The 20,794-nt window shown below is 40.8% G+C and overlaps 1 protein-coding gene across 8 annotated transcripts in view; it reads left to right on the top strand.

Moving 5' to 3' along the window:
- Cdca2 (cell division cycle associated 2) overlaps positions 1-20,794 on the top strand; it is a 46,165-nt gene that overhangs the window by 10,541 nt on the left and 14,830 nt on the right. For 6 of the 8 annotated variants that reach the window (XM_017599696.3, XM_063274292.1, XM_006252118.5 and 3 more), the window contains 8 exons: positions 279-445; positions 1,880-1,955; positions 8,954-9,162; positions 10,484-10,553; positions 11,037-11,272; positions 12,417-12,492; positions 14,035-14,120; positions 15,141-15,272. In XM_017599696.3, the coding sequence (XP_017455185.1) occupies positions 279-445; positions 1,880-1,955; positions 8,954-9,162; positions 10,484-10,553; positions 11,037-11,272; positions 12,417-12,492; positions 14,035-14,120; positions 15,141-15,272 (1,052 nt within the window). Of the gene's footprint in view, positions 1-278; positions 446-1,879; positions 1,956-8,953; positions 9,163-10,483; positions 10,554-11,036; positions 11,273-12,416; positions 12,493-14,034; positions 14,121-15,140; positions 15,281-20,794 lie in introns of all 8 variants that reach the window. The other 2 variants (NM_001107273.1, XM_006252120.5) reach the window with 2 other exon arrangements.

The following is a 20,794-nucleotide window of genomic DNA, read 5'->3' as shown; positions in this document are numbered from 1 at the left end:
CTGTTTGCTTTATAGCTCAGACTGGCCTTGAGCTTGCTGGTTTCCTCTCAGCCTCCCTTGTGCTAACACTACATGGGTATGTGCCACCACACCTACCTTTCGGTTTCCCTTTTTGACTGAAATCAGGTAGAATTTTGTTTTCATTGATGATGTACATATAAACATTAAATTGGCATTATGTTATAATGGATGATATTTTTAAATGTAAAAAAAAACATTTATCCCCACGTCATTTTGTTTCTTTTTTTTTTTTTTTTTTTTTTTTTTTGTGCATATAGCCAAAAAAGAAGGTCTTGTTGAATATCAGCAGTCTGGGTTCCCTATAAACTGCTCTTCAAAGCGGAGGAGACTATCCTCCAAGGACATCCTGGATGATTATCTCAGTGGCACCAAAATGTTTGCTGATGGAGCATGTGCTGGGGCCACCTCCACAGATCTTGCTGAGGTAATTGTGTTTTCCACAGAGAACTGGAGCTGTGGCTTTCTGCACAGGCAGTTTGAAGACTGTCAGGACCAGTGATATTAGTTCCTAGTTTCACCATATTGTTGCTATAGTTGAGTGAGTGTGTGTGTGTGTGTGTGTGTGTGTGTGTGTGTGTCCGCGTGCGTATGCATGTGTGCGTACGTGTATGTCTGTGCGTTTGTGTTGTGTCTTATATTTTTGTGAGACTTTTGTTGTCTATTGGTTTAGAAGCTGGGAAGATTGCTTGCTTTTGATTACTTTTATGGGAGGGTAAGCTCAAGGGTCTTCTGCATGAGGAGCTCTCCAGTTGTGCCCTGAAATAGCTTTATGTCTATCCAGGGAGCACAAGTCCCTGAGCAGATTATTTAGATACCAACTGGAGTATCAGTGCCTAAGACTGGGGATGCCCACCTCCCCAGGTTCACCCACTGCATTTCCCTTCCTGCCCAGTCTCTCGAGAGACTGCCTAGGAAGCAGCTCTTCTGTAGTTCATCTTTGCTCCTCTACTAGTTTCAAGGAGCATTAGGGATTTCTGTGGATTGTGACAATCTAAAGTCTATCAAGATTGTAGAAAGGCAAAAACCCATGTGAATTTTACTAAAGTTGGACAAAGACTGCTACTGGAGTTGGTGACCTTTGCGCAGCTATTGCTGCAAAGCCGGGCACATGACCCTCTCTTCTTGCTTTGTGTCTTCATTCTGTGACCAGAGGTTTTTGTTCAGTCCCAAGGAGACGCTTCATACCATCACAGCTATTTTCATTGAGTATCATGGAAAACATGTGGAGGTCAGAAGAGAGCTGCGTTGTTTTGGATTGTGGGGATTGAGCTCAGGTTGGGTTGGCAGTAAGTAGGCACCTTCTCCAAGCCATGTAGTCCACCTAATACTTTGCAATGGCAGTAAAACTAAAGGGCAGTCATAGCACAATGATCCCAAAGCACTTCTACAGTCCCCATAACACAAGAACCGGCTTATGGTTCTAGTTCCCTCTGCTTTATTCAGGTTAATATAAAATGATCTTTTGGCCAAAGCAATAGTAATTGTTTCTCTCTACGACTTCGATTCATTAGACATAAATCACAAAGAAGAAATGAATTAATTTCTGAATTAACATGGATATGCTTTTTGAGAATTTCCGATTTAGAGGATAGCATATAACACAGTTCTCTAGACTTCAGTAGGCAACAAAAATGAATTACATAACCTATGGGGTTGAAAATAATTTTGTGGGGTGTTCAGGATGCTGCTGGGATGAGTACTGTTGCTAGTTCCCTGTGTTCTTTGTCCTGCTTATGAGATCAGTTGAACAGCAGATTTTCAGTTATCTGCAATGCTTACCGAAATCTCTAAAAGGCAGTATTAGCAGTACGTCAGTAATGAATGTTGTGCTTTTGATTCCTTTGTCTTTTTTTCTCAGAAGTCATCTGACATCAGTTCAGCCCAGTCTGGATATATGGCTACTCCCCTTCCAGATCTCAGGCAGGCTTCACGGGGTAAGTTTGTATTTTCCTTAGTACAAACGGAGGTTGCTTCATTCAATGACATTTGTAATGAGTGTGTCTGTAAGGTACAATGAGGGAAAGTGGTTCTTGTGTTATGGGAACTGTAGAAGTGTTCTGGGATCACTGTGCTCTGACTGTCCTTTAGTTTTACTGCCATCACAGAGAATTAGGTAGGCTAGCTGGCTTGGAGAAGGTGCCTACTGCCAACCCAACAACTGACTTCAATCTCTCTGATCCACATGGTAAAATAGAACTGCTGCGCACAAGCCCTCCTGACTTCCACATGGATTCCATGTATACCCCATACACATTCGAATAGTAAACATGCACAGTAGATCGATAAATACTTCTTAATTTTTAAAGTAAAATTAGCGATGCACTTCCAAGCTGGTGGACTAATAGAATGATAATGATAAATAATGTATATTACTATAATAGCAGTATAAGGGTAGGGCCAGCAAGGCTTGGCAGTACATGCATTCCTGTAAACCCTGGACTCGGGAGGCTGAAATAGAATACAATTTTGAGCTACCTTGGGAAACAGTGAGATCCTGTTTTACTGGGGCTGACTGGGAGAATAAAAGTAGGTCTACAACTGCTAGTAACTATTTTTGTTAGAAACGCACTATATACAATCTGTGTTTTATTACGTATTTTTGTGTGTGCGTATGTTTTTAGGGTCCTCTGTAGCCTGGGTTGGCATTCAGCTCACTGCATCGCCAGTGATAACCTTGAACTCCTAATGTTCCTTCCTCTACCTCATAATTTTGGGGATTGCAAGTGTGAGAATCACCCTGCTTTAGCCCACTAAGGTTTCAAGTAACTATAAATAGGGCTTGATTTACATCTACTATTTTGCCATATGCTTTGTTTTCATTTACTTTGAAGAGTTCTGTGTTGTTCTTGCTCCTCTCCTGTTCTTGCTTTTCCCTTCCTGTTTCTGCCCTCTCTCCATTCCCCTCCCTACTCTCTCCACATGCTCATGGCTGCCCTCTACCTCCCCCCCCCCCCCTCTCTCTCTCTCTCTCTCTCTGCCACCCTCCTAACTCCCCTCCCCATGCCCTGAATAAACTCTTATTCTATATTGAACAAAGGGAAAGCGTTCTGTGTTGATGAATTAGCATTTACTATCTTTAAGCTGTACTTCGTTCTGTCTTGTTCTCTTGCTCTGGGATTCCAGCACACATTCTTCCTGGTCCTTTGGTCATATGTACAGCTCTACATAAAACACACGTTTACACACCCTGTGTCTTGCTGATACACCCTCCCTCCCTCCCTCCCTTTCTTCCTTCTTTCCTTCCTTCCTTCCTTCCTTCCTCCTCCCTCCCTCCCTCCCTCCCTCCCTCCCTGGGACTCACAGTCCTTTTACAGTAGATGGCACACACATTTACGTGGTTGTGACCCATGCATGTTACCATTTTTGCTTTAAACCATCAAATGTTTCATGTAAGTTAAGAGGAAACAGGGTTGTTTGGTTTTTTCCGTATTTACTGAACTTCTTCTACACCTCTTTCTGTTCCATTGGTTCCTGAGTTTTGTTCGTTCGTATTCATTAGTAATGGTGTAAATTTCTCCCTGGAGCTTTCCTTCAGCTTCAAGTGAACTTCTTCCTCTTCTCTTGTAGAGAATATCTTTTCTGGTTTTGAATTTTTGATTCTAAGGTAGATGGGTGGGTTTCTGCCTGTGCAGATAAGGCACAAGGCCAGGTTATGTTTGTCACCTAGATAAAATAAGGTACTGCCACCTTCCTGGAAGTTCTGTTCTGTTCTCATGAGACTTAGTGCCTTTTTACTTCTACAACCTATCTAAAGTGGGAAAATCATAACAAGGGCCAATGTTCCTTTTAAGTACCCTGCTTAATCCTACCCAGAACAGGGACAGAAATGATGCTACAGGTGATGGGGTTTTGTTAATCTAGTCTAACACCTGTTACTGTTTCAAACTGCCTGGTTATTTGATGAACCTGTCCATGGATCAGACAGGTTAGAAAGTTCTTTGTTAGTCTAGGAGATTACTCAGCTATTCAGAGTGCCCGCACACCAGAGGCTCCAGTGGCTCCTAGAACCTGTGTGGTGGTGCACAGATGCCTGTAACTCAGCTCCAAGGGAATCTGGCACTTGTGGGCTCTACAGACTCCTGCACATATGTTCTTATGCACACATATAGACACAACACAAATTTAGGTAATGTCCTTTAAAAGAAGCCTATGCAGTGCACCTGCTCCCTTCCTTGACTTCTCCACTTCCTGCTTCTTGCTTCTCTGGCTGAAAGACCTGTCATGTACGTAGGTCTCTGTGTCTGCTGTGGTGCTGTGATGCTACTAAGAGTTTGGCATTTTAATGACTTCACTGGTCCTCCATGCAAGTGCTCAGCATTGCTGCTTAGTGGCTTTGCTCCTCCCCCTAGCAATCATGCTTCAACATACCTTCCCCTGCCAATCTTCATTTAGCTCAGTCGTTGTCAACCTGTGAGTTGAGACCTCTTTGGCAAACAAAAAATATTTACATTACAATTCATACAGTATGCAAAATTAGAGTGATGACAATGCAAATAATTTTATGGTCAGGGTCACTACAACATGATGAACTATATTAAAGGGTCTCAGCAATAGGAGGGTTGAGAATCATGATTTATGTAAAATAAATTATTTTTAGTATAAGTATAAACAGTGAATTAATTCATCAGCTCTATTTCTTTACCCTTCCTAGTCCCCTAATAACTATACAGAGGAACCAACATTTATTTCAAGCTGCATATCTATATCTATATAGTTAAATGATCTATAATAACCCCTTTTCTTTTTTTTCTTTTTTTTTTTTTTTTTTTTTTTTTGGGAGCTGGGGACCAAACCCAGGGCCTTGCGCTTGCTAGGCAAGTGCTCTACCACTGAGCTAAATCCCCTATAATTATAGGGAACCCCTATAATAACCCCTATGCTAATCTGGCTACCTCCCAGCCATGATCCCATGATATCTACGTATTATCATTGATCTGGGTCTTTGCGCTTCAGATGTTTTTTTCTTCCGGTGTCTCTTTGTTTCATCTCCTCATCTTCATGGCAGGTGTGAAACATTCTCTCCACCCCTCGACTGGTAGAAACTTCCATCCTAATTTTCTTCTGCCCAACCATTGGGTGATCAGTATTTATTGACAAAGCAGAGAATAAATGATAAAAACTTTATACAAACTTAAGACAAGAAATTCTTGTTATAAACATTACAGTGCTGCGCCCAGATTAAGACAAAATGAGGGCAGAAAACACAGCAATTGAATAACACAAGGATAACCTTTCCACAATACACAAACAAATGCCTTCAGATTTAGATGGCTAGAACATGTTTCATTTAGCACAAATCATGTCTTAGTGTGTATGTTATACAGGGTTTTCCCCTTATGACAGATTGCATCTGCCTCACTGCTGAGGCAATGTGAACCCTGTGTGTTTGGTGGGCAGCTTCTGTGTGAGCTGATTCTTTCCTCATCCCTTTCTCTCACTCCCACAGTGTTTACATATTGAAATGCCTCCATTTTGAATAGTAAAATGACTCCTTATCAAGCTTTGGCTCAGGTTAGTTCTATATTCCAAATAATAGGTATTCTAACAAAATGTCCATTAGCAGCACAAGACTCTTTCCCGACCTTTTTTCCATCCTCTGATGCAGATGTCTGCAAAAGCCAAAACCTCTTATCTTTGTTTGTGATAGCCATGTTATACGGTGTGTGACCAGTGTCACTTCTCTGTCTTCTGTTCATGTCCACATGAAGTCTATGAGCAAGGAATTTTAGAGTTGAATTTCTTTTTTATTTTATGTTGCTAGGGTTTGATCCTTGCATATTAGGTGTGATGGTTTGTATATGCTTAACCCAGAGAGTGGCACTATTTGGAGATGTGGACTTGTTGGAGTAGGTGTGTCACCGTAGGTAGTTTCCTATAAGCCAGTCTTCTAGCAGCCTTCAGGTGAAAATATAGAGCTCTCAGCTCCACCTGTACCATGCCTGCCTGGATGCTGCCATGCCCTCTTGATGATAATGGACTGAACCTCTGAACCTGTAAGCCAACCCCAATTAAATGTTGTCCTTTATAAGAGTTGCCTTGGTCTTGGTGTCTGTTCACAGCAGTAAAACCCTAACTAAGACAGAAGTTGGTACCAGGGATTGGAGTATTGCTGTGATAGGCCTGACCATGCTTTTGTTTGGAAGAATGTGAACTTGGGGACTTTGGAGTTTGTACCTAACAGTGGAATCCTTAAAGTGGGGCTTAATGGACAATCCTAGTAAGACTATGGAAGACTTTGTTGCTAAGGGTGATTTGAACTGTTCAGACATGGCCCTAGAGGTTTCAGTGGAGAAGAACTTCAGTATGTGGCCTAAATACTATTTTTGTGGTATTTTGGTGAAGAATATGGCTGTTTTGCCCTTGTCTGAAGAGTCTACCTGAAGCTAAGGTGAAGAGATTTATATTAATTGCATTGACAAAAGGAAGTCTCAGAAATGCCCAGTATAGACTTTGTTCTCTGGTTAAGTCTTATGAAGAGTGTTTTGAACAAGCATAGCAAGCTAAGAAAGAAAAAATAGAAAGGAGCACCAGGAAGTGAAATGGAGCTGAATCCTGTGTTCACAGATATTAAATTGAATTAAGGGAGAGTGGTGACCTTGGGGCAAGATCCCATCTAGCTAAGTTTAGGTCCAGGCATTTAGGTACAAACCTTTAATTTTAATCTCAGGAGGCAAAGGCAAGCAGAACTCTGAGTTCAAGGCCAGCCTAGGACAGAGCAGGTATTAGGTGATGAAAACTTAAGTCCAGGCATGGTGGTACACACTTTTAATCCCAGCATTCAGGACACAACCATGTAGATCTCAGAGTTCAAGATCAATCTACAGAACAAGTTCTAGGATAGCCAAGCATAGGCAGTGAAGGAGTTGAAAAACAGAAAACTGGTGATACTGTAATAGAACAAGGGGGCCATGTTTCAGCCTCAGCAAGCAGCAGAACTCTGGCAGTTTTGGCCATGTGTCTCTGGCTTTAGAAGGGACTACTGGGACAATTGATGCTGGTTAGATGGAGCTAAGAAATTAGTGGTGATTAAGAAAAGACCAGCATCACTGAGGTGAAATCTTCTGGAAAGTGTTTTCTGAGAGCACAAAGAAGCTGTGTTCCAGAGATGACCAAGGTTGTACCTTGTGCTTCAGTTGTATGTGGTAATGTGTAAGAGTCACCCAGGTGATACTGGTTTTGAAGGTATGAAGGGGTCATGGAGTGCAGCTGAGACTTGGCACTGTGAGAAACCTGGGAAGGTCATTGGCATTTGGTGCAGCCTCAATTGCAGTCGATGGCCTACGATTAAAGGGGTCCTGCAAAGAAGTTGAGGTTTGGCATAATGAAGAGAGACTATGAGAAGCTATTGTTGAAACCTAGTTGCAGTCGAAAACCCTAGTGTACTGGAAATGCCAGTACTAAGGATGACCACCAAGAACAGCAGCAACAGTGGAGTGGATCAACCTGAGCTTAGGGTGCTACAGAGGGCAGAGCTGGAGATGTGCCCTAAGCCCTTTGGAGGAGCCCAGAAGATCATGTGTCTGATCATACTGGAACATTGGAACAAGAAGCTGTAACGTTGAAGTTGCCTGGGAGACCCCAAGATGTTGGAGATGCCAGAACCTTGGGATAGCTGTTGCAGAAATGGACCTAACCCAGGAGAAAGAAGTTTATGGGGGACCCCATTCTCAGTTGATTGATTGGCTGCAAGCATCCACCTCTGTATTTGTCAGGCTCTGGCAGAGCCTCTCAGGAAATATCTATAGTTAGAGAAAGCACTGAGGTAGCTGGAGTGCTTTGCAACTCCGTAAGAACAACAACAATATCAACCAGACAGACACCCCAGAGGTCCCAGGGATTAAACCACCAAAACAAGTACACATGGAATGACCCATGGATCCAGCTGCATATGTAACAGCGGATGGCCTTGTTGGGCCTCAATGGGAAGAGAATCCCTTGGTCCTGTGAAGGCTGGATGCCCCAGTGTAGGGGAATGCCAGACAGGGAGGCAGGAGGCACTGGGTGGATGGGTATGGGGAGCACCCTCATGGAGACGGGCTGGAGGGATGGGATAAGGTGTTTCTTGAAGGAAAACCAGGAACGGGGATAATATTTGAAATGTAAAGAAAATATCCAATAAAAACATGAGAAAAAAAAAGGACTTAATTGTAGTCAGCAAAGATGAAAAAGGAGTAGAAATCTGAATACCTCTTGGACATCAGACATAGAGGTACAGAGTTTGGAGTCTTCCCAGCTGGTTTTCTGTCTTGATTTGGGAATTACAGTTAAGTGATTGGATGAATCTGAGAAGATACTTTGAACTCTCTACTTTTGACATTGTTGATACTGCTATAGGCTCTCCAGGCTTTGGAATTTAGGCTAAATGTACATTTTTATTATGCTAAGGTTAGGTATGGTCCTCATAGACTCATGTGTTTGAACAAACCTATGTGGGCCAGAGAGTAGCACTATTTGGAGGTGTGGCCTTGTTGGAGTAGGTGTGTCACTGTGGGCATGGACTTTAAGACCCTTGCTCTAGCTTCCTAGAAGTCAGTATTCTAACAGTCTCCAGATGAAGGGGTAGAACACTCAACTCCTCTTGCACCATGCCTGCCTGGATGCTGTCATGTTCCCATCTTGATGATAATGCACTGAACCTCTGAACCTATAAGCCTACCCCAACTAAATGTCCTTATAAGAGTTGCCTTGGTCATGGTGTCTGTTCACATCAGTAAAACCCTAACTAAGACTTTTAAGTAAGCACTTGGCGTCTGTGAAGCAGGATCTTACTGTATAGCCCCAGCTGTCTTAAATTGTCCATCCTCCTGCCTCTGTCTCCTGAGTTCCAGGCTCACTATTTTTAAATACCATGTTACCGTCTTGGTAAGTGTGGTGAATATCTTGTGCCTGGATAAAGCATATTTGGACAGTCTCATCTTTCCTTCCCTTGAAGGACTTGCAGTGACTGACTGTGTAGAGGGCACAAGATCAGTTGATGCTGTTCCACTTGACACACCGGCAACACCACTGAGCTCAGGCACAGCCACTACTACCAGGACTCCTCTAATTCCTGTGTGCGGGAGCAGCAATCCATCTACTAAGACCTTTGTGCTTCGTTCTGTGTTGAAGAAACCTTGTCAGTCATTCTCAGAGAATGGAAAGGTAAGAGTTACACTTCCTAAAGCAAAGGAATTCAGAATCATTTGCTTCAGAGTAGTAACTGAAATCCATGTGTCATGCTGGTATGCAGGGAAACCCTCACTTGTTTTTCTTTTTGTAAAGTCACATTACTATTCTGAGATCGGTTCTGTTTTCAAGTAATATTATGTAGTATTCAAAATTCAATGTAGTAGACTATATAAGTCTAAAAGTTAATCCAAATTATAATTAACTGCATTGCCAAATTAGTTCACTATCAGTGCCTCAGTCCATGGCTTACTCATTCCAAATGTGTGGATCTTAACTGTGTCTTCAACCATCCATGTTTCTGTGAGTGCAGTAACCTAAGGCAGGAGGGAGCTACAGGAAATAGGTAGCATGTGTGAGTGGCTCCGTAAGTAGCCTTGGCATTCATACAGTAAGAATGCATTGTTGTTGTGCAAGTCCCCCCCTTCTAGTGCATGGATGTGTTAGAAAGGACTAACTCGGGCAGTTGCTCATTAGGAGGCTTGGTTGGGGCAGAGTAGTTCTTGGGGTGGTTACAGTTTGGAATGTGAGTAGTACTCAGACCATGGGCTGACAGGGATTCTGGCTGGGTGGTGTGGTGAGCCCCTGCAGGCCTGACTTTGTTCTGCCAGGCTTAGACCATCCATTCCTTTATACTGTGCCCTCTGTAATCTTTCAGATAAACACAGATTTCTTCCTCAAGAACATGGTAATTCAGGCAGGAAATCCCATGCTTGTTAAAAGTACCGTTCTCACCCTTATGGCAAAGCTCCCCTTGATGTCATTGACCTGGTGTGTCTCTTTGTGTTAGTGCAGCTCTCATGCTTGGACCTTGAAACCTGGCTGATCTGATACCTAATAGAACACACCATAACTTTAACCACTTGCACATTTATTAGCTTGCTGGATCAAAATGGGATGATTTTAACCCATACTTAGCAATTTCTGTTCTCAATTTTGGCTCACAATACTATTTATTAAAATATAGAAGCCAGGGACTGGAACGATGGCTCAACATTTGACAGCACTTCCTACTCTTTACAGAGAGGACCCAAGTCCAGTTCTTAGAACCTACATGGCAAGCCCACAATAATACATACAGGCAAAAACATTCATACACTTAAAAATAAATATTAAAAAATAAAAGATGAGAGAAGTTTTTACTTGGGCCTTTTCAGAATGGTGTTTTAAAGCTAAAACAAGTAAGAAAATAAAAAGGTAGCCTTTTAAAAAAAAAAAGTTCAGCAGTCCCATTCTTTTTAGTGACTTTGTGTGTTATAAAAGGAGTAAATCTTTGATCGGTCATTATTCTGATTAGGGATACAACCCCTGTGATGACCAGGCCCATCTGATCACATGTCCGTCCAACTGTTGCAAAGGAGGAGCGGGTATGTTACTCACAGTCATCTTTAAATTAAGCGTATTATTTTCTCTTTCTGCTCAAGCTTTACCATGTCTGAAATGACTTGGGAGTGGAGGGCATGGGAGGGAAAGGTGTCTTTAGAAAGCCTCATTTGGGCTTGAGGTGTACTCGGTGGTAGATGATCTGCCTGACGTGGGTGAGAGAACTGGGTTTAATCCCCAGCACCATACAGAAAGAGGTGATCTCTGTTGCCTATCAAGTTTGACTTAATGACAGAACTTGTAAAGAACTTCAAATGCTTCAATTTTATTAATACTTGAAATAATTACCTTATTTGAAAGTCAGTACCATTTTAGTCAAAAGTGTGGCTTTCACCCATTTGAATTTTCTCTACAAATTGTGTTGTTATAAAAATAGCAGCGGAATATGCCAAATTCAGACAATCTATTGTACTTTTAGGTAAGAAAAACAGCTTAAGTTTTAGCATATTCTCATTCATTGTCTATAGGTAGAGAAAACTGTAAAACACCAGGCTGTCTGAATCTGAGGAAGAGGAAGAGAGTTACTTTTGGAGAAGACTTAAGCCCTGAAGTGTTTGATGAATCTTTACCAGCCAATACTCCATTGTGTAAAGGAGGAACACCTGTTCATCCGAGAAACGTCAGCATCACTACCAGTCCCCTGCAGTCCCCAGTTCATGAGCAGTTCCTTCAGCCAAACTTTGATGACAAGGAAGAGAATCTCGTAAGTGTGGAAACCCCAGGAGAAGGCATGCTCCTATTTCCACCAGGCTTCCCTTGTTTTTGCATAAAAATTATGATTTGAAATTATGAAGTAGGTCAGATGACATGCCACAATTCAATGTCTTACGTATAGTAGTTTCATTAAACCTAAGTGCTATTGGTTGTAAGATGTGCCTATTTTGTATCACTAAGAAAAGAAATGCAGGTATCTGAGACATTAAAATATGAAAAAATATCCATCTTAGAACTGAAATAATATGTTTTTAAGAGGAAAAAACACGTAGTAGGAGACACATTTTAGTAAATCTTCAGATCAACTCAGGGGGATAAAGAAAGAAAAATGACCAGTCAGGAGAAAGAGGTGACATTACTATATCCTAACAAGAGTCTAAGGACAGTAGGAGCTTATCAGCAACTTCAGCTGACATTTTAGCAGCTCAGATAAACCATGTGCAGTCTTTGAAACACATAAAGCATCAACCTTCACATAAGAAGGAATGCATTGTTTCATTAGCCCTATGTTAAATTCAAATTGTCACTAAACCTGTCTCACAGTTATAATTTTGCTGTAAAACTGATTTTGTGCACACTTTCAAATAAAACAGAAACGCTGTGATCGTCTCAGTCCATGCAGAAAAGGTGTTTTTATGAAATTGAGCATTTCTGATTAAATATCAAAACTGTGAGCAAACTGGTATGAAAGGGGGATATTTTTCAAACTGTCGTATTTTTCTATAAATTAACAATAGTTACTGTATTACAATTATATGGGAAGGCTTTGAAATCTTTATTTTGCCATCTTACCATGAGTTTCATTGAAAAATATTATAATACTAGATGGTGTTTCTTAATGATTTTCTTTACTCTGCTTTGTATAAGTTTGACAATGGAATTTTAAATAAACCAAATCAGTGATTAATATGACCCTTTATTGGGGTGGTTGTGTTGGCAAATACATTTGCATTGTGAAGGTGACCACTCAGAGTTATACTTTGTTTAGCTTAGACCTTCTCATTTTCTTTTTCTTTTTTTTTTTTTTTTTAAATTCCAATCTATGCTTAGAATTCCTCTTCTAAAATAAGGCACATCATTTACTCATTCCCTGTTCTTAATGGTATCTAATTTGTACTTTTTCCTTTGCTTAGGAAAACATAGCACCACCTCAGGGATCATTTGCAATTCTGAGTCCTACTAAATCCTCATTCTCTGAGATTCCTCCAGGTATTATTTATGTTTGTCTTTTGTGAGGGGTAGCGTGTGTGTGTGTGTGTGTGTGTGTGTGTGTGTGTGTGTGTGTGTATACACGTGCAGGGAGTGGGGCATTATCTGTCCTGTGCTGTTGCTTCCACTCTGCTTTTACTCCTCTGAGACGGACTCTCTTACTGAATCTGAAGCTCAGCTAGTGTCCAGCAAGTGCCAGTGATCGTCCTGTCTTCACTTCCCCCATGGCATTGAGATTATTAAGCGTACGTGCAGCCTTGCCTAGCACCCACTTTGCTTTTTGAGATGGGCTTGGTTATTAGACTAGATGGTTGTCTGGCAAACTCTAGGAACCCGCTTATCTGGAATGTCAGAATCCTCCCGGCCTTCAGATTGCTCTTTTGCCATAAGATGCCCTTTTATTTTTTGTTTTAGATTTACTTATATTTATATGTATTGCTACCCATGTTTATGTATGCCATACCTGCAGGGCTTAGAAGAGGATGGCAGATCCTCCTGGGAGTTATGAGTCTTCCGGTGTGGGTACTGAACTTGACCCTCTATAAGAGCAGCAAATACTCTTAATTGCTGAGCCATCTCTCCACCCCCAATACCTGGCTTTTTTATATGGGTTCTGGGCATCAAACCCAAGTTCTCCTGCTCAAGGAGCACTTTGACAACTGAGCTGCCTCCCTAGTGCCTTAATTCTTTTTAGCACATAAAATTTAATCTCTTTATTCTTATAAATTTTTATATGTGGTACAACAGTATGTTCTTGATTTTAAGAAAATCAAATACTGTGTATGAAAAATTATCCCTTCTTTCTATTGCAAGTGTCATACTTGATAATCATCCTCATTGAACTTAAATGGGCTTTCTCTGCTTCAAGTTGATAATGCACAGTGCTGCTGATCTCTTAGCCAACCTAGGATCAATAATAGATTTCTCTGATTGTACAACTGAGGAAGTGAAACAGTTTGAACTGTAAGGACCATTCCTAAATGGCCAAAAGTCTTATCCACCATTAGCATGGCATTCTCATTGCATATACTTACCAAGTATATGTCTTTTGTGATCATAAAACAAAAATGTTTCCTGGTTTTTCTGGCATACCACACTTGGCTGACAAAGCCATCCTGTGAGTACTTGGATTATGGACCCTGTATTCATGTGTCCGCCTTTCTGAGATCCTTCGATGTCTTCTTACTGCTGTAGCCTGCGTTTGTGACTCTAAACCTGTAAATTACTAAGTCACAGGTAAAGTTTTGACTCTAGTCTGTCATGTTCTAAGCTTTGAACATATTACACTGTCTTTTCTAAATGTCAGGCATGTGTAAGGTGCAGTTGTGTGTTCTGTTTCATGCTTTTATTGTACTCAGTCTGTGTATTCAGCAACTCTTTAAACCCTCATCTGGGTCTCTCTCACTGCTCTTATTAATTATCTGTCCTAAATATGGCATTTAAGAGCAAATGTGATGCAAAAAACACTATAAAGTTCTTTATCCATGTGATTCGTGTTGGTTTTGTGCTAAGAACCTAATTTTGCTTGTTTCCTGTTATCAGGCACTAACACTTGCAGTCCTTTAAATAAGGATGAAGAAATAGTCTATAGTGTTGGTAGATCTACACGGACTTCTCACAGAAGAAAGGTAAATGCTTATATTAAATCTTCGTGCTCATGGTGATGGAGAAAATTCTGATTTTTGATGGGTGCTGTTAAGAATTAGTATTTTGTCTCACTCCTCTGAAACCTGCAATCATGCCTTGCTAATTTGATTTTAATTCTAGTACGAAAGTCCACTAGAACAAGAACTTCCCTTCAGAATTGTATGACTGTGAAAAGCAAGCTACTTGTTAATTTAGTTTTAGATCTGTATGAAAAGATCCACATAAAATTAAGAGCCAAAAAGTAACTAAGTACATGCTTTGTGTGTAGGGAGGGTCGGGGACCGGGGGAGGTGTTGGTTTTTCAAGACAGGGTTTCTCTGTGTAGCCCTAGCTGTCTGGAACTCCCTCTGTCACCAGGCTGACCTTGAACTCACAGAGATCCGCCTGTCTGCCTCCTGAGTGCCAGGATTAAAAGTGTGTACCACTACCACCTGCTCTAGTACATGCCTGTTTAAACTGTTTTAGTTTGTGTTCTACGGTGGCATTCACCTGACAGTATGTAGGTGTCACTCGCATTGGCTACATGTCTTTTGTTCATTAAGTTACATGTAATTGGATCTTTGTCCATATCTTTGTATATAAGCATACATACACTATTATTGGGTCTTCTGATGAAAATCGTATGGTCTAGCCTAATTTATTACAAGATAATAACAGTAAATAAATACCTGGTGAATTAATAAGCCACTAGTTCTTACTACTTTTTTCTTCCTAATATAATATCGTTCTGACTCTATGCTTGATAAGTTGACGAATGTTAATTAGTAATTCCCTCTTTTAATTTGGGTTAATGTACCTCTAACAAAATATAAAAGTGGATAGGAGGTGTGGCTCAGTGATAGAGTGGGTACCCAGTCTGGGTCTTAGTACCAAGCACTGAAGGTGGGGGCAAGCAGGATGGGCCTATCATAGGAAAAAGGTTAAAGTGAAAACTGGGCCACATCATGAAAGGTGACTGACCGTTTTATTTACTTGTCCTTACTTTGTTCCCTTTATACCAGTTGCTGAGTTCTGCAGGAACAGGTGTTTGCAACTCGTACACTACACAAGCTGAGCCCTGTAAAGAGAAGATAAACAGGAGGAAATCTCAAGAAAAAAAGCATACAAGCAAAACACTTCCTAAAAAGAAACAGGCAAGAATGCTTTCCACATCTTAATACATATGGTGTGCTCCATGTCTTGGTGTATGATGAAGGATCAGGGAAGTGTCTTTGCTAATTACCTGAGGCTAGCTCTGCATCCTCTTCATTTTAATGTCATCCAGCACAGGAGCAATAGACATGAGGGATTATTCACCTTAAGTGGTCTACCTTTTTTTTTTTTTTTTCCCATGTATTACTATGTAGCCCAGGTTGGCCTTGCATCTACCATCTTTCTCCCTCAATGCCCAGTGCTGGGAACTTCAGCATCGTGCCCAGCTCTTAAAAGTCTTCATGGACGTACATATCTTACCTTTAATGCTTTTGATCCTCAGGAAAAGGTTGCATGGGCACCTGCAAAAGTTGCTTTCTTATTCTCCCAGGTACAATCAGCCAGGCTATACTCAAGCCAGGTTTTTAAGCACATATTCATTGAACTTTGCCTGTTATTTGTGACAGTGACAGAATGGCTACCACAAAAGAATGGCTGTAGGACCGACCAGTCCTCTGTGAAGGGGTCCACATAACTCCTGCACTGTGAGCTGCTCCGGGATATGATGCTGCACCGTGCCAGCATAATAATAGCAGCCCTGACACTCGGTGCCCTCAGCTCCTTCATCTTTAAACTTTCCTTGTAACTGGCCATGCACATGCACACTGGCTACACTTGGCCGGTACCTGCCTGGTGTCTGGTAGGAGGAATGAGTGAATCAGCTGCTACTTGGACCTGTAGCCTCTAAGTCACCTCTATCTAAAGAAAAGATTGGAAGCCAACTTTGCAGGTGCTATCACTGTTGTGTGCTTAGCTGATTCAACATCTTTAATACCATTTTTTCCCCTTGGCCTTCTGGTGATGCTTGCTCAGAAATACCTAGCCTCCTCTCTAAGCTGAGCCTTGTGTCTATCCATCATCCATTTTATCCCGTCCCTTACTTACACAGTCATTCTACCAATAATAATATCCTGATTCTCTGGCTACTCTTAAGCTTTCAGATATCCACAGTTTTGCTTCCTAGGTTTCCTGAATTTCTTGAGCTATTTCATCCGTTCTTATATTAATTGCATTTCTGTGTCCTTTTCAGCCAGCTGGTCTACCTAGCAACAGTTCAGCTCCACATTAGTTATTCCTTCTGCCATCTATTGGCACTGCCGAGATACAGGTGTGGGAGTGGTTCCATCTGAAGTCATGGCTTCAGATGTTACCTGAAATTGAATCTTATCTTGCACTTTGCCTGAATAACTTTTCCAATAAATATGGTCATTTAGTTATTAATTATTAAGATCAGTGCAAACTTTATGGTATTACTTGCAATAGACATTTCAAAAGCATTTAACATAATAAAACACTCACTTGTAATATTTATTAAAAGTTGATTTTTCTTGCACACATTCTTAGCATATGTATTCCTTAGAATTCTACTCTCTGCCCTTGTAAATCATTTACTTTCTGTGACTTCTTATACAGCATGGCTATTAATGATCAAGTTTTAAAACCATGTCTTCTTGATTTGTAAGTTTATGTCCAAATGCCTATTCTACACACCTTCTAAAGCCCATCTAAAGTCACTATTCTAAAATTAGTCCAGCTCCTCAGGAAAACCACATAAAAATTCTGTGAACTTCTCTCTTGTTCCATGACACAAAAAGATTACTTTTCCTTATTGATTAGCACAAATACCTCTGAGTCATCAAATTCAGAAGAAATTGCATTTTCCTGCTTTTCTTTTTTAGGCTTAGGGAAATGATGGAAGATTATCTTGCTTTAAAAGTCTGTGTTCATTCAATGGTATACATGACACTTGTTGCAAAAAAAATTGATTTTTTTTTTAATCTATAGCTTTAAAAAACACAGTTACAAAAAGTGCATATGTATTTCTTCCTAGCACTGGCTAGAAAATTCAGGAAGGAATCAACATTAGATTGCCCTAATCCCTTCTAAGACCCTGCTGGATGACTGTAATTGATGTAGGATAAGCAGTAGAGGTAGAATAGCAATGAGAAGGGGTGTTAAGCAACAGATGACAGCCTTCAATGAATCTCTAGAAGACAAGGCAGATGGGAGCATGTTGATGGATAGAAGAGGTGGAAAGATTTACAGTTCAGAATGTGCTAGGAAAGGAACTAGAGGGATCTGGGAACCAGCCTGCCTATGGGAATCCCAAGAGACTCTGGCCCAGAATTGGCAGGTACAATGGATGAGAAGCGTGAGAAGTAGTACTGAAAAAAAAAAAAAGATTAACGTCTTATATATGAAATAGTCTGTACCAGTTGGCATGCAATCCCCCTTTCCCACCCTGATGTTAAGAACAGATGTTGCCATCTAGGTTAAAGCCCTATTCTGGTATTTGTAAATTCCCACAATCTTGACAGCCAACTCTTACCCTAACACAAAGCCTAACACCCAAGACTTAAGCTGCAGCTGCCCTACCTTGCCCTGCCACACCCCATCTGACCACACATGAAGTTCCCAAGGAAAATTGCCATAGAGTAAAGACACTGAGCTGGAGTACACAGGAAACACTTTTAGGGCGTAATCTGTTCCTAAGAAGAATTTGATCATTGACTGGTACCAATTTGTTTAATAGAAGAGAGCAATACTAATAATTTACAAACAAAATAAAAGCTTGACCTCAGAGACTAGAAGAAACATGCATATTTTGTTAGGTTAAAGAAATTAAAGGGATTCTATAAAAAGCGGACAGAAAAATAATTATAAAAATTGAGATTTGGGAGGTTGCAGGTGGTTGTGCACCTCCCTCTGACTTCTTAAGGCTGCTGGGCCATTGATCTCGTAAGTGGTCCATGCCCTTATGGACAGATGGCCACAGTGCTCATATGTCATCCGTACCAGGGCAGAGGTGGGTCAGCTGGCTAAGAGCTGACATTCCCCTCCAATGTAGCATGGATGATTTCAACTCGGGGAATTGCTACACTTTGGTCCTGAAACACCTGGATGGTTCCCAAGTACAGGAAAAGGCACTATTTCCTCATGGTCAAGAAGAAGGTCAGTGTCTTAGTCACCGTTCTGTAACTGTGAAAAGACACTCTGACCAAGGCAACTCTTATAAAAAAGTTCTTTTCATTGGCACTTCCCTACCGCTTCAGAGGTTTCTTGCATTATCATGGCAGGAAGCATGGCAGCATGCAGACAGACATGGTGCTGGAGGAGCAGCTAAGAGATCTACATCCAGATCAGCAGGCAGCAGGAAGAGCTAGACACTGGGTCTGGTAAACTTAACTGTCCACAAAGTCTTGCTGGGGTTCTAGTAAGGAAGCTGTGTGGAATAAAAATGTACAAACATTGAAAGCAACTGTCCAGGAAGTATCAGACCTAGAGATAAAAGTTGTCCTTGAACCCTTGACCTTTTCTGTCACTGATGCCTATAAAGTTCTAAACATCCCCACAGGACCTGTGTAAGGTGGGTAACTGACCACTGGCTGCCTTTGCTCACTCATGTTCTCTTTTCATTTTGTATATTTGAGCCTATTGTGGGATATTCTAGTATAATGACTGCCATCATATGGGTAATTTTAAAATCTAAATAAAAGACCCAATCTGAAGTAAAACAGAACATAATCACTAAGGGAAGCATTAAAAGAGAGATCGTAGCTTCTCCCTTATTAATTCTGAGCCTAGGGTTGAGCACAGGTGTTCCTGGGCTATCTCTTATCAACATGATGAGTAGCTTACATCTCAAACCCATCATGGTTCATCTCAGATGGCTTAATGGCTATCTGTACTCTGATACAGAACTTTAAAAGAGCAACAGCAGAAATAGAATGGCTTTGTAGTTGTTGAGGCCTTGCCTTTTGTATATGTACAGTGCTAAGTGATAGGTTGTAGGAAATACTTTTGTGCTTGTTTAATTGTGTATGTATCATCATTGGTTGAAGAAAAGTCAATCTGAGGCTGTTCAATATTGTATTAATTCACTGTTTGCTTATATTTAAAGAAAGATAACTCCGTCTTTACCACAATTCTTCCCCAGATCTATATATATTTATATGCGTGTGTGAATATATAATAGTAGTCAGACTGGAGAAGAAGGGAACTTCCAAAAAGTAGAGTGTAAGAAAGACTTATATCTTAGGAGAAGTGGATAACCTATCCAAGGGACTTCACTACAGTTCAGAAAGGAAGGAGGAAATCTTAATTGATAAGTAAAAAATACAAAAGGGCTTTAAAAGAACCTAAGAATCCATGTTCTCTTAGTTACCATTCGGTTGCTATGGCAAAACACAATGACCAGGGTAATTTATGAAAACATTTATTTGGTCATAGGTTCCATAGGGATAGTTTAAGCTAGATAGGCAGGAACTTAGAGTAGAGACCAAGAGCTCACATCTCCATCTGTAAGCAGGAAGCAGAGAGAACTAAGTCCAAATGGTGTGGGATGTTGTTGGGTTTTTTTGTTGTTTGTTTTGTTTTGTTTTGTTTTTTCTTCTTTTTTTTCAGAGCTGGGGACCAAACCCAGGGCCTTGTGCTTGCTAGGCAAGTGCTCTACCACTGAGCCAAATCCCCAACCCCCTTGTTTTGTTTTTTAAACTTCAAAATCCACCCTCATGACATACTTTCCCCAGTAAGGCCTAACCTCCTAATCCTCCCCAACAGCTACCAACAGGAGACTCAAGTATTCAGATCTCTGAAACTTCTATGAGATCTCATACAAACCAGCACTCCTGGTTCAGTAGACAGGCAGGACATAGACATGTCAGTATGAAACTAAAGCACACAGATGATTGAAGAGTGGAGTTTGCTTGTAGAAAGACAGTCCAAGAGGCATCACATTTCGCAGAAATCAAAATGCTTTCTGGGTGTGGAAAGACTATTACACTTTCAGCAACCATTTGATCATTGGAATAAGGAATGTCCCCTGTAGCAGGGGCTAGCAGAGATTTAGAAGTTGGTAGCAGTGGACAAAAAGGTACGCTCAAATTTCTCTGGGTGATGTAGATCTGGGCAGAGGTAAATTTGGGAGGATCTGACTGAATCTAATATTCATTTACCCTTTGACATAGTATTCCTGATTCTGGGAATGTCTCAAAGATCCACTGACATCAACACAAAAAGATGTGTCCAAAGTCATTTATCTTATCTCTGTAAGGCAGAAGATTAAGCACAAACCAAATGTCACCCGATATGAGATTTGATTGATAAAATAGACTATCCACAGAGTAAGTATTACAAAGCTGTAAAAAATAGTGAAGAGAACTCCCATATGCTACTGTGGAATGATGCCAGAATATTCTCACTTACATACTTAGCAAAAAAAGTTATAAACTCTGTTTAAGAAAACAGTTACTGCTTCTCTCTCATTAAGTCACATTTTCTTTTTTTTTTTCTTTTTTTTGGGGGGGGGTGGGGGGGGGAGCTGGGGACCGAACCCAGGGCCTTGCGCTTGCTAGGCAAGCACTCTACCACTAAGCTCTACCACTTCTCTCTCATTAAGTCACATTTTCATGTAGCACTTAAAATGGTCTTTATAGAAGTTAAGCTAAAATGAGGTCATTGGGGA

Source organism: Rattus norvegicus, chromosome 15, assembly GCF_036323735.1.
Source record: "Rattus norvegicus strain BN/NHsdMcwi chromosome 15, GRCr8, whole genome shotgun sequence".
Classification (NCBI taxonomy): Eukaryota; Metazoa; Chordata; class Mammalia; order Rodentia; family Muridae; genus Rattus; species Rattus norvegicus.
This window is presented reverse-complemented; position numbering and strand designations above follow the sequence as displayed.